Source organism: Seriola lalandi, unplaced genomic scaffold, assembly GCF_002814215.2.
Source record: "Seriola lalandi dorsalis isolate HSWRI2012SDOR001 ecotype SW California unplaced genomic scaffold, Sedor1 jcf7180002054544, whole genome shotgun sequence".
Taxonomy (NCBI): domain Eukaryota; kingdom Metazoa; phylum Chordata; class Actinopteri; order Carangiformes; family Carangidae; genus Seriola; species Seriola lalandi.
Window position 1 is genome coordinate 6,176,476 of NW_019525097.1, and position 14,473 is coordinate 6,190,948.

The following is a 14,473-nucleotide window of genomic DNA, read 5'->3' on the forward strand; positions in this document are numbered from 1 at the left end:
ACCCCTCCTCCCAATTCAACACACTCTACATACAAACGAAAACAAGAACGATGGGTCACACAAAAAGCACAGAGAGTTGTTGTTTTTTTTTTTTTGCCATGAGCAGAGTGACACGACAACAGTAGTGTACACAGTTTACGAGTTTGTGAAGCCGACAAAGTTGGCAGCAAGTTCTCGTCCGGGGCTTTGCTTATTTTGCAGTTTCCAGCCCAACAAAGAAGCAGTCGCTCATTTGGGAAAAACAGGCCGAGCAAAAACCACAGGATAGTGTGTGTGTGTGTGTGTGTGTGTGTGTGTGTGTGTGTGTGGGGGGGGGGTGTTTGTATATTTGTGTACACACTGTTTGTACATTCAGCTTGTCCATGCATGATCTACTTGTGCTCGCTTTTATGTACGGAAGTATGTTATCTTACATGTGTGCATACCTGCATTTGTGTGCAAACATGCGACTGGGTTAGTGTGACTGTTGACTTCAGTGCATGCTCCTATTATCCAACATTTCTAAAGCAGACAAACAGCGCAAAGCCAAATGCAGAACATTCCTCCGCTCTGGAAAGCGCTTCCTATGACGGGGGCCGGAGTGGACACAGGGACGCAAGCGAGCTTTGAGGAAAGCGTCAGCACAGCGGCGACACCCCGGGTTCATCATCGGAGAGGCCCTCTGTCTCCCGTTCCCATGGTCACCGGTGTTAATGAGAACCTACGGCCTCAATAACATGTCACAGAGGCCAGGTGTAGGACTGAGTGGTCAGTATCGAATCAGCAAGACAAACAGGAGGGAAGATAGGCGGTGATTATCCACATTGTCATGAGACTGTCTGCACAGTGTAGATAAAGGGGGGCAAAGCAGGAAAAACACCTATCAAGTAAGAATTCCTGCAAATCAGAATACGCTGATGGATTGAGGCAGAAAACCAAATAATCAATAATTAGATAACAGCGCTGATAACACACTTAGCGTGGACTGTAATGGATGCATCCACCTACTCCACCAATCTACCTCTAGACAGATCAGGTTATCACTGCGTGGGTTTATCTTGTGTTTTGGTTAACAGGGGATGATGCACATTTACACATTAGCTTCAAAGGCTGTAACTGAGTTAATCACACTCAGCGTGCACCGAGTTGGCCCCCGTCCTATCATGCTTATCCAGGCACCTGGGTTATCAGCGCAGGCCTCTGATGTTCCTTCCCCGTCAGTGTTTACCAACTGCAGTCTGTAGACCTAATCAAAGCGCCTGGCTGACGCGCAGTCTAGATTCTGCTAAACTCTATTTTCATTTAAGGGACTTTTTCAAGGGTTGATACCATGACACCACTGAATACCGATGGATATAAAACAATGAACCACTGGCTCAGGGGGAAAGGAGAGACTGAGTTCTGAGAATATTCTCCACTCACATTAGTCATGGATATTGTGGTGAGATACAAAGCTTTGTTTCTCAGTGGAAGTTTTTTCAAGATGATTAAGAACCAACGAGTTCTAACAAATGTTAACTGGAATTAGCCATTTAGCTTTGTTTAAGTGTGTTTCACCTGAAGGACATTTCTAACTCTTGTACAAATACATCAGAAAGTATACTGAGTCCTTCTTATCCATGGTTTACTTTACTGGTCTGGTTTAACTAAAATAATCTCTTTTTTTTTAAAAAAAACCTGAAATAAGATTCTAACAGTATCTACTCCAACCAGTACTTTGAACAGAAATGGGATGTTTCGTTTGTGTGACCATGATTGCACAAAAGGCATTTTGGAATTACTGTCGGCATTAAAAACCAATCACTCCCAGAGTCAAAATTCACATTTCCTTCGATAGTAAAGGACGCGAGCCAGTCAACCTCCAGCTCTGACCTCTGGGCTATCGCTCTGCGCAGTTGGGGAAACGGTGGACAGAGTGGAGACGGAAGGAAAACAGGGAAGAGAGATGAAATGAAAGGCAGAGGGTTGCAGGTTGGGCAAGCTGCCATATACAGTATAAGGAAAAGGAGAACATTGAGGAAGACAGTAAAAAAAGAAAAGAAAAGAAAAAAAAGAGGCAGTAGAGTAAACCGAAAGCTGGATTACATGGACAGAGAAGGTGAGTAAACCATGTGAGTGGAGGGAGGGGGGAATAAAAAAGAGGGAAAGTCTGAGAAGCTGTGAGAACTTAAAAGGGAATACAACACTTTGTTTTTTTTTTTTTAAATCCACTTTGTTCAAGAATCATTTTAATCTGATTAAAGTTCTTACAGACCTTCCCTGAGGGCCAGTGATCACATCAGCTGGGTATTAAACTAGATTTGTAATGTATGAGTACACCACATATAGCTGAGCACGTATGTGTTTGAAGGAGGGAAAATAACCAGAGCTAGGGTGTGACTTAAGCTGTGTGTGTGTGTGTGTGTGTGTGTGTGTGTGTGTGTGTGTGTGTGTGTGTGTGTGTGTGTGTGTGTGCGCGGAGCAGATACCCAATGATGTAAGTCGATGAGACATGGTGCAGGGTGCAGACATCAGCTGACTGAACATGCTGGCAAAGCACAAATCCACAACCCCTAGCATCAGCAAATCACCACGGCAACAGTGCGTTCCCGCCAAAAAGCTCCCGTTCATGTGTCTCGTCCCGTTCCAGAGACCACACCCTGAGCGGGGTGACGAACTTTCAGCCCGTTACTTTACCAAACTTCAGTCGATGCGCTTGCCCCAAAAATAAAAAAATTTAAAAAATGATTGAAAGCAGCAGAGATGATGTTATTACCAACCGCACTCAATGCCATTTATGGGCATTGGCCGAACCAACTACCACCACAATTAACGCGGCACACCGTCGCGCGCAGGTCAGCCGGGGTCACGTGCTGTGTGTTTTCTCGCAGCAGTGTTCCTGAGAGTGCCAGCTGGGGCTGTTATTCCAGGCTTTCTGCAGAGTCAGGCTTGTGTTACGAGGCCGGGGAGGCGTTCACAGGGGCCGTTTCATTCCTTTCCGCTTGCCTCTCCACTCGCTGAAGTCAGACACACCACGGATCACGTATGGGTCAAAGACTGTTTCTTAAAACACCTTCTGCCAGGTTCTTGGTTTGTTTTACCCTAATAAAATACCTAATTGGTGGGGTCGCTGCCATTTACTGTATAATGAGTGGTGAGAGCCAGAATACACCGACGTAAAAAACCAAAGTATTTGAAGGTTAAGTCAGGCCATTGTCTTGTGACTGACACTGTATTTGACCTGGTGAAATAAACCATACCCAATCTGCCTGAAGATAAAAACACGCTCAAAGAAACCATCAAGGTACTTGCAAGAGGCAACATCAAAATACTACAAAGACTCAAGCTTGCTGTAGCTGATCTTTTCAAATGTGCAAACTACACGGCTAGAATGAAGACAGACAAAAATACTTTGTTCAATGATTGACTCGAATGAGCCACAACCCGCCACCACCACCACGTTTTCTGCCGGATTTTTTTTCTCTCTATTGCTTCCTGAAATCTTCTTCACACTGAAATCCGTCATAGGAAATCCAGTCAACCAGCACTAAACAACCATGAAATGAAGGTCATGAAATTTCAGAAATAAGTCCATAATAATGGAGTTGAGTTCCCTGAGTCGGGGAAAAGTAAAGAACTTTGACCACAGTAAAGCTGTTTTGTTTAGAAGGAAGAAAGATAATTGTGGGCTCCAATGAAACTTCAAAACTTTATGTTTTCTGAAAGTAAATGAGGAACATTATTCATTGCAACATACTTCTAAATATTTATTTGCGCTATGAATTTGGAAGAGGTCAAAACTCCAGCAACACTTGCAGTAAGACTTTATTAGCCCGACTCTTTTCGGCCTGTGGTTTTCATTCACGTCCTTTTGTGCATTTTTTTGTGCTATGAATTTGTCAGAGAGATGTAAACTTTTCTGTCCTAGATGTCAAACCGATGCAAGAATGAAGTCACATTTGCATGTTACTTGTCACATTTTTTAACCCTTTTTTGTTTTTTTTTTGTTTTTTTTTGTTTACAGTAAACTACTCAGATGGGATGGATTGAAAATAGAAGCTTTTAGGAAATAATAGTAAAAAAGCATGCATGAGGTATGAACCATGCTCCTAGCTTAATATATCTTGGATGGGTTAAAAATATATATACTGTATATACCTGGTTGGAGACCTAACAGACTGTGGTTTAGTTAGAGATTAAGGGTTCAAACTCTCCCACTGATGAGAAAACCGAGCAGCGTGACACTACTGTACTGAAAACTGTCATATGGCACCTGTGTGTACGTGTACATGCCTGTGCATGTGTCAGATTAAAGATACTGGGAAAAGTGTTTGCTTCTGCCAATGCGGTGTACATGTGTGTATTTTTGGATACATGTCCTGCAGTGCTGCAGCTATAGGATGAGCCTGGGGGGGGGCAGCTACTGCCTGCCTGCCTGCCTGCCTGCCTGGCTGGACTGTAGCTCCACACAACTGGGCCAAGATAAACATCTTCCCCACAGTCTCCTCTGCTGACATGACATGAATGTGTGCAGGGGGGCTGCAGTGGTCACATGTGTACTTCAAGTGTCTTCGTGCATGTACGTATTCTTGCGTATGTGTCCATGTGTACGTCTGCATAACCAATTGGGACAATTCAAACCCTCAGTTCTTCTGAATTACATCTTTATCTTCCTGTATTTTCCCCTGTTACATCTAAATCAGCCACCAACCCCCCCTTAGCCATGTGTAGGCAGCCACAGTCTCCACTCCTCGGACTATGTCCATTAAAAACACCAACAGCACAGACCAGTGATCACACCTCTGTTAAAGCCTACAGTTTAGTCTGTACAGTGGAGCCTTAAACCAAAATTAACCAAATCAGAAGTAGAAGGAAAAACACCAATTAGTGAAAACATGAAAAGAAAAAGTAACTTTAAGACCAATTTGTTTTGCGTAGAATGGACGATAAGGGAAAAAAAAAATCCATCCTAAGATATTCCTCTGCTGGATATTAATACTCTGTGCGTTTGAGTGAATTTTTTTCTTTCAACAACCACCATGCGTCTGAAAGAGTGTTCATTTTAATAAAAATGGGCTTTTTGATAGACCATAATTTCCTCTTTAAGATGATGTAGCCTAAAATGTTTTTCATGTTAAACTCCTGTAATAGGCGACTTTGTCTTGTCTACATTTGTTCAATTACTTACAGAAATAAAAAAAATTAACTCTATACAAACAAACAAGCCCATAAATACATAGTACAGCACAATATTGGTGCTTTTCCTAAAACTGTTGCACAGCGAGGACGTGTTACACTGTATTTTAAACTGCACTTGAAATTTTCTCGGATTTCTAAGAAACAAAACACAGCAGACTGAATTTGGGGGAAATGTGCATGAAACTATGCAAAAGACATCAAGAATCTGTTTTTCTCATTTTTGTCCAGTTTATGTTAACTGCTATTTCCAAGAATGAACTTTGAAACTCAATGTCTAAGGGCTAAAAGTCCTCAAAGTGCACAGGAAAAAAAAAGTGAATTTACATTTTCTTGACAGCTGGGCAAACTCCATCTGTTGATAAAGATTGTGTGACATTCTCGAAAGCTCAAGAATGGCTACTAAATGGACCGTGAGGTGAGATTATTTTGTCAAAAGAAGCTTTTCTATTCTATATTAACACTGGTCCAGCTAGTAAGTGGAAAACCAGTTCAACAGTTGAGCTGCTTTCTATTTTATATAGTCACTTTAATGTTTTAGTGTAGTGGATGTATTCCTATATATGAAAACACATATAGGATATTAATGGACTCATTATACTTTCATTAGCATTTTTTTTAGGGATCCTATTTCCATTTTGAGGTTTCAACCCCAGGGTTGGAAATGCCTGAGATGCCTACTCCATCGAGCCCCCACCTTCTCCAACCCCAGATCCCATGTTAACCAGCTAAGTGCCACAATTAATCCATTTCCTCAGCAATTAGACCTGTTCATTAGGCTTTCCATGACCTTTTACCCCCCCCCCCCCAAAAAAAAAAGAGTCTGCTCTGCATGGTTCAAAGGAGGCAGTGTGGCTTGCTCAGGGTGATACATTACACAGCAGTGAACACTCTTCAGGGGAAGCCTTGGAGGGAAGTTTCGGAGAGAGGCCTCCTCATCTCGAGTCTGAAGCTTTAATACTTCTCAGGGGTGGAAAAGAGCTATGCTCTGTGCAAGGAGGCCTCAATCTGGGGCTGACAAAGGAAGGAGGAGGGGAAGGAGAGAAGGATTCCTCTGGACAGGATTTGATCAGCGTGGGCGTCCGTAAGTCATATTTGGTTAACTTTAGTTCCTTCATGGTACAAAGACACACACATGCAGGAGCAGGATGCCCTCAGGCTGTATCTCTTCACTCACATGGCAGAGGAAGGATGTTGGCGAATAGGGAGAATGATGTTGTGGGGCTGCAGGACAGGCCTCAGAGGTCTGGCTAAGCTCGCTGTATAAATAGAACCCTTCCTACAGCTGTTACACCGGCACATGACCAAAAAGACAAGCTTACACTATGCATCCATATCCACATCATCAGATTTATAAATGCTGCAAAGAAGCAAGAGTTTTTCATCGCAGCTTCAGAACACAGAGGTCAAACTCTCTGACAGTGTCGCCAACGCAACATTACAAGAAAGAAACTTCAAAGCAGCCACACTGGAATCTTGCTTTTTGAAGAAGGTGCCCCCGAGCAGGGGCATTCATCAATCTCCCACAGTTGCTCTGGGGGTAAATCGTTCCATGTTTAGGAATAATTTGCAAGGCAAGTGTTTTTATACCTTCATCTTCTTTAAATATTGAAATGTCAAATATTTAGAGCTGCTGTTAATCTGTAATGGGACTCCTGAAGTTTTTTTTTTTTTGACAAATAAACAAACCATGGGGACTTCCTCTGGGGGGGGTGGGGGGGTGGATATAAATGAAGCCTGACAGTGGCGGCTGTGTGGAGTGTGTGTGTGTGTATGATCTGCTTAGAGACTGATGGCAGGTTCCAGGCCATTTGCTGCTGTGTTATTGCTAAGAAGTGAGTCCGCCCCCGGGGCTGTGTGAGGAAGACGCCGGAGCTCAGAGGGCCGATGGCTTTGTAAATCACAGGCAAGCCAGAGGGGCCGATAGTGGGTCGATACTGTGAATCAAACACGCAGTCATGCCTGCGTGGGTGTGTGTGTGTGCGTCCATACACCCAAATATCAACTTATACACATACTCAATACATACTTGTGCAGATATATAGACATATAAAACAGTTTCCTCGATTATTTTATTCTTGGCAGGCGACAGTAGCCTCTAAAATAGCACTTAGGTCACCATGGGACAGTAAAAATTTTAAGTGAGTTAACACCTCCTTATAAGGCAAGACAACACACACACAAACACACACACGCACACACACACACACACACACACACACATACAGAGATAGGGAGTTCATTTCATGAATTTCCAAAAGAAACGACGTCAGAATTTCATTTAAACTCTTATCCTATCCTATCCCATATCTTATCCTTCCTCAGAATATCCTTATTACCCATCATGGGTTTATTATTCATACTTATTCATTTCCTTATTCACTATTGATCATAAAGTATGGTCAGGTTTAGAAGTTTTGTGCTATCAATCACTTTGTGTAAGTAGATGCCACTTTTTTTCAGCTTGAACATTGTACAGACCACTACCACACACCCACCACACACACACACACAGATATGCACGCAAATGCTACCAATCATGTGCAGACAGACATCCTCCGTCCCCCACTCCGACACAAATGGGGTCAATCCTCCACACACTCGACCACCAATGAAAGAGGATCCCCCGAAATTACCACTTTGCTGGAGCCTGGAGCTACCAGTGACTTCATGTCTTCAGCAGCTAGACTGATTTACTCACGTTCATCCCTCTCCACTCCGACCACAGCCCAGAAAACCCACCTCCTGCCCCCCCCACACACACACACACACACATCACAGCACGCCCCCTCCCCTGCTGCCTCTTCTATCTGTTTAACGTTTACACCATTCCACATCCTTCCCCTTTCCTCCGCTGCCCCTTTCCTCAAAAGCGATCGCACATTCGCCGGCCCAACTCCGCACCAGAGCCGTTGGGAGAGTACCCTGTGTTATCAGTGACAGATAAGGGAGGTCAGACAAGAGATTCAAGCCAAAACGACTCCATAAACACAGCCTAACAGCCTAACAGCCCGTGTGTTCTTGTCCGCACTGTCCGGTTGTTGTTGAGATAAAGGACGTGTGGACTCTTAGATATCTATCTGACAATCTTCCAGCATTTGGAGACAAAGGACTCAGGGTGGTGGACCTTCACACCCCAAAAGCAGATTCCCGAGATTCAGATAATCACCAGGGTGCACACACTACAAGCTCTGAAAGGAACCGTAGAAGGTTAATGAGAATTGCAATGCACTGACTTAGATGAATTTTCAATCCTTTGAGAAACATACTGATTTTTTTTAGGCCCATTGTAGACACCCACAACTCTCATAAAATTCGATCCTTCAAATCAGGACTCAGAAATCACATTTAAATGCCAAACGTAACAGTCATCTTAGTCAGGATCTGGATTTCTGTGCCAATGATTTTAGTGGGTTTGAGAGGCTCCGGACCATAGTGCTGATAGATCAATTCCTGGTGCTTGAGGCGACTGGATAGCATGTGTGTGTGTGTGTGTGTGTGTGTGTGTGTATGCGTATGTGTGTCTTCAAGCATGAAGTTAATGAATTACAGCCTTGACAGTTCAGGATTAGCCCGGGGCAGGGAACAGATAAAAAGGAAGACCATCATTCTCCCTCATCCGCACAGACATAAAGTCAAAACAGAAGATACAATGCCAGTTTTTTTTTTAACTACATTCTGTGGGTGGAAAACAAGTTTTTAAGCTTTGAACTTCTTGCATGACATTCCTTTCTCCCTCTAAGAAAAAAAAAAACTTTAATAGCTTTAATAGCTAAAAAAACAAACATCGCATTCCTTCAGAAACTGTTTAGTCTCAAAAGTCATTGTAAACGCGTGTCCCATAAGGAAAAATTTCAATTTAATTTCAAAGAAAAATGAAAAGTCCATGAAATTATCAATGATAGTAGCCAGGACACGCTGTTTCCCCTGGGGCTTGTGGCATTTTAAAAGTTGAAAGAGCCCTAAATGAAACTGTACTGTCCACTGATGAACCCGACAGCGTCATCATTCTCGGACCTCGGAAAAATAATTGAATTATTCTCTGCCCATTTTTAGAGCCAGTAATCCTGGAACAGCTGACAACAAGCTGATCAGTAGGCGAGCAGCACCCCCTGGTGGCAGGAAAACGAAGCCCTCAGTGAAGGGGTGTCGGCTGAGGACTCACCACAGGTGTAGATGACACTGAGGTACTTCCTGGTGCCGGAGTAACACGGATCTCCAAAGTCTCGGCTGGAGGCTCGGACCAGGCAGCTCTTCTTGCCCTGACAGCGGGCGGTGAGGACCTGCAGAGCCACAGACGACTGGCAGTCTGACAGAAAGACAGAGAGGGGAGAGACAGCGGACGGATTAACAGCTATACAGTTTACCCAACTATACGAGTGAATCATTTATAAAGAGAGAGAGTCACCGACTGGCAAAACTGAAATGTAGCTGTGACTCATTTCTTTGGGAGGTTTCTGGAAAAGACTATAATTTGACATGATTGGTTGATTAGTTAGCCATTTAACGAAAAGTTAATCGAATGAAAAATATTTGGATGATTTGAGCCATTTGTCAATCAGTGGGTTTTAACCCATCAAAAGTGAATAGCGATATATTTAATGTTCCAGTTGCTACCTGTTGAGTGTTTGATGGACAAGTAGCACTTCAGGCACAAAGGGACTACATGAGTCTCTGTCAGCTACAACACACACATACCCGAACACACATATTCGTTCAGGAGACATCTCTCACACACACTCCTCTCCTTCCCATAAAGCCTTTCTTAGCTCCCATGGTGGAGCCTCTGTCCACATCAGACCCACACAGAGAAACCTTACTGGGGCCTCACATTGTCTAAAGAGATACCTGATCCATCATATGTGTGTTAGTGTGTGTGTGTGTGTGTGTGTGTGTGTGTGGATGTGTGGGTGTGTGAGTGTTTGTGTATGGAGACCGGACAGAGTAATGGATGGGGCCCTCATACATCATCGCTAAGCACCCGCCAGCTCGTACAGAGCCTCTCCTCTGCAGCTCTCGTCCTCTGTGGAGCGCGGACGGACGGATGAGGCTCTTCCTCTCTTTACCCTTTTTTTCCGCTCTGACTTCCTTCCTCTCACGTTAATAACAGGACTAAAAAAGATTATACGCTAACCTGCTGTGTTTAATGAGCTCATGAAGCCAGTTTTACGCGCCGAAATTTTACACAAACATCATTGGTGTTGTGATAAAAATCGATTGGTCTCGATTGGAAATTATTGGAATTTGGTGGAAAGTAAGTCCCTTCACAAGTTTCCATCTTCAGATTGTTGTTTCGTGCAGACTATAGTCCCAAACCTAAAGATACTGAGGTCTTTAATCATGTAAAACAAAGAAAAGCAGCAAATGTTGTCATTTAAGAAGCTGAAACCAGCAATTTCTGGCATTTTTGCATGAAAAATAAAAAATATTGAAGAATTAATCCAGTTTCAAAACTGTTGTTGATCGATTTTCTAACAATTAATGAATCGACTAATTGTTTCAGGTCTATTTTAAAAGCCAGACAAAGCTGACAGTGTATGTAGGCTCTCATTATTCATTAAAATGTGCATTATTGTTTGCAGTTGATGGTATGTGTTGCTAGGCAAAACGCCCTGTTTGAAAAGCACAGAATTGTGGGGCTGCATGATTATGTCTGAAATAATAATCACAACCCCAGTCAAAAGTATTAATGTACTTAGCTTTACATTTTGACTTTAATAGGCGAATGATCTGAACCTAAAACATCCCAGAGACAAATAAACTGCTAATTCATTATGTGAAGAAACGACTGAAGAGAAAATATAAAATACGTGAGTGGATGTTCTTCCTTAAATTCTTATTATCATGGATTATGGAAACCAAAACTGTACATCTTAAAAGTTCACTCAGTATCAGTACTCTATGTTCCACCTCATGAACTTCATTGACGCTACAGACGGAGGTGTGAGGAGCACTAATAAAGTCGGAGGAACCTCCCGCTGAGTTCTGTGGGAATGTGAGTGGGCCTGGGTTCCACATGGATGCCTCCCTGGTCCCTACGGTCCGTCTAACTCCTAAAAACAACACAAGGAGATGAGCCTTTGAAAGTGGACACTGGGGTCTGCACTGTCTGCCCCGGTGGGCCCCAGAGACACACAGAGACATCAGAAGAAAAAAAAAAAAAAAAGGTAAAGAGAACAGGATGGTTAAGGCTTGGCTCACATGTCAACAGGCCCCAACAAATTATGTCACAGGTCAAAGGGTAAATGTCCCAGTCAGGAAGTGAGAGACGACAATCTAGTGGTCATAGACAGGGTCAACATTGGGAATTCTTTGAATGGGCCATAACTGTGTGATCCTGCCTTATAATCAAGAGACGACACACCTTATCCCATGGTAATATCTGAATCTAGGTAATAAAACTTGCGAGTCCAGGTCGGTAAGCTTTTTAAAAAATGTGAAGCTGAATCAATGTCTTTGTCTATCCGGACGCAGTTTCGAAGGGGCAACCGGACTCTGCCCAGCTGGGGCCGTCACACTGGGATTCGCGAGCAGAACATCGTGAGGTGGACGCCTGCGGGAACCGGTGAGTGTAACTGGATAACTAGTCAGACACCTCAGAGGTTAGACACTTCCCACAGTCACATAAAACACATGTAGATTCATTGACTGGAAATGGAAATTCACCACCTGCTTCATCTGCAGTTAACACTCTTAGAAATAATTCTTATGTTGATGAGTTCTGCCAAGATATTCTAACAGTATATTTCTATCTTTGGTTAATCCTCCTGTTAAATAATTTGCCATTTATAATTTCTCAGATGCCAAGGTGACATATTCAAACTGCTTGTTTTGCTTGAAAAATGACTGAAACAACAAGAGTTGCAGAAAAATGTTCTACTAATCAACTAAGGGATTAAGTGACTAATCATTTCAGCTCTACAAAAACACTCAGAGAGGAGTTTCAACCAAGAACTAAACTGTAGCATCACTCCTACACACACACACACACACACACACACACACACACAAACACACACCGCGTGTGTTTTCAAAGAAATATCTATCAGAAAGAAGTCAATAAAATAACTCAAATAAAAAAAGGGTGACAGCGAGCAGCACTCGAGCGCTGCCTCGCATCACATGGCGAGCTGCATCCTGAACACGGGGCTAAAGGAGCAGCATTGTACGACCTGATCCAGGGAAGCAGCCCTGAATGTAAGTAGTTATTATTCCCATCAGCTGATCATCTGACAATCTGTGCAAACTGATAAAATATCAGCACCCACTGTTGGCCTTTTTCCGCTTTAAGACACAGACCTGTAGATGTAACTGCCCATCCTAAATAAATAGAAATCAACCATTTATTTAGCATTGAGCTCTCGCTGCTGTTTAAAGCCAGAAGCATGTGCAACATTTGAAGATATTTTGTCTAAATCTCTTTCCCACGACGGCTACTGGTCAAAGTGCGATAACCAAGGTCAATCTTTGTGCAGAAAGGTGTGTGTCCCTGTGTGGATCTGTGTGTATATCTATATTTGCTTCAGCAGATGCTGCAGCACAAAGGCCTCCTGGTCCCCCCGTGATGTGCTTTAATTTGTTCTCCCTCTCTCTCTTGCTTCCCTGAGGGCTCGTTGGAGCCGGTATGCCACGCAGAAAACTTTCCTCCACCGACGAGGCCGTCTACTGACAGACAGGCCCCCATTAGCTGCTGCTTTGATTCCTGGCTGGGTGATTAGTTTGGAGCGGGGGGCCCCCAGAAGGAACGGGCGGGGCTGGGGTGGTTCACAGACAGATAGAGACTTCTAGAGACAAGAGGATGGAGACACACACATTTATTCTTTGTTCACCGGCTTTCCCCTGCTTATACATGCACGCAACCGCACACACAGCATTTGTATGTAGTTTTTAAAAGAGCATTCCTCAAGGATCTGACCTCCTCTGGCTCTCATTAGCGGCTTTAACACAGACAGGCGAGCATAGCACAGTCCTCTTATACACACACACACACACACACACACACACACAGAGGGAAATGGGCATGAATAACCCCTGTTACCTCTAACCTTTACCCCCAACCACCTCCAAGCCCGTGCAACAACCTTTCTCTCAACCACACACCCAACAAGGGAAGCCTATGACTCAAAAGAGAAAGCCCACAGTCAAGAGAAGCAGCGGCTGAGGGAAGGGAGGAGTTTCCTGGACAAGCACACACACTTATTCTCACTCTCACACACACACAGTAGGAAACATAGATGCAGAGGTCAGATACAGAGAGAGTCGCATATAAAAAAAACCCAAAAAAAACACACACACACAGGAGTCGTATGTCTTTCTTAAAACGGGCCTATAGTTGATCACCCACACCTGGCGTCATTGTCAGTGTGACTGTGTTTGCTTCTCTGTGTTGAATGCATTTCAAGTGTGTGTTGACATGCTGCCCTGTACCAGCAGCGCCTCTATATGGCTCAGCAACGTTTGTCACATCAGTCATCCGTCGCACATCTAACTTTCTGCTTGCTTGCACCAGCGTCAGCCTCGAACTTCCCAGTTAACTGAGCATAATGTCGTAAATCAACAAAACACAACATGACATTAATATTTGAAATAGAAGCTGTTGTGTGTTGTGATGGCTGCTGTTGCGTTTCACTCGTCACAGAGCCCTTGTGTTAAGACTAATGTGGGGGGGGGGGCGAGTGTATCGTGGGACGCAGTTTATGCTGGTGGACTGACCTTGCACTGCTGCTGCTTTGCATAAAGTTATAGGACAGCACTTGTGTGTTTGCCCCTAACATAAAAACACACCTCTGAGCATGTGCACAATCCAGATAAACAAACCCACCCACACACACACACACACACACACACACACACACACGCACACACAGGCACATGAAGTATATCCACAGCAACCTTTCCCAGAAAGCTCCCCGTAACAGACGTCCCGGTTTTTCCACCCACACACACCTTCCCTGGAATTTCCAAGAGACAATGGGCGGACAAACTTGTCAAAAGCACTCGTCTCCTCTTCTGCTCTGACTCACCTGCGATACATATAATTTGATAGGGAGGCTTAAGTCATTGTTGTGGGATTAAAAGTCTTTGTATAATAGAAAAGCGACTTACTTTCAGACGCAGTGATAGGGTATAAAGGGCCTGCACACGCCAAGTGCCTTCTGTGAATGCCATTAATGAATTTGAGACTCTCTCCTACGCGCACATTTTACTGTAAATGGTCTATTCACTTCAGGAGGATTAGCTCTTACTGTAACACCGTGGATTCAAGTATTACATTGTATTTCAAGTCATTGCCAGTGTTGAAGTGTGCAGCAGAAGTCAC

At 43.7% G+C, this 14,473-nt stretch overlaps 1 protein-coding gene across 1 annotated transcript in view; it reads right to left on the minus strand.

Annotated features, from left to right (window-relative positions):
• The window catches only part of eva1aa (eva-1 homolog A, regulator of programmed cell death a), a 72,724-nt gene that overhangs the window by 30,415 nt on the left and 27,836 nt on the right, over positions 1-14,473 (minus strand). Inside the window, exon 5 of the mRNA XM_023414868.2 lies at positions 9,320-9,463. Within this exon, the coding sequence (XP_023270636.1) occupies positions 9,320-9,463 (144 nt within the window). The remainder of the gene's footprint in view (positions 1-9,319; positions 9,464-14,473) is intronic.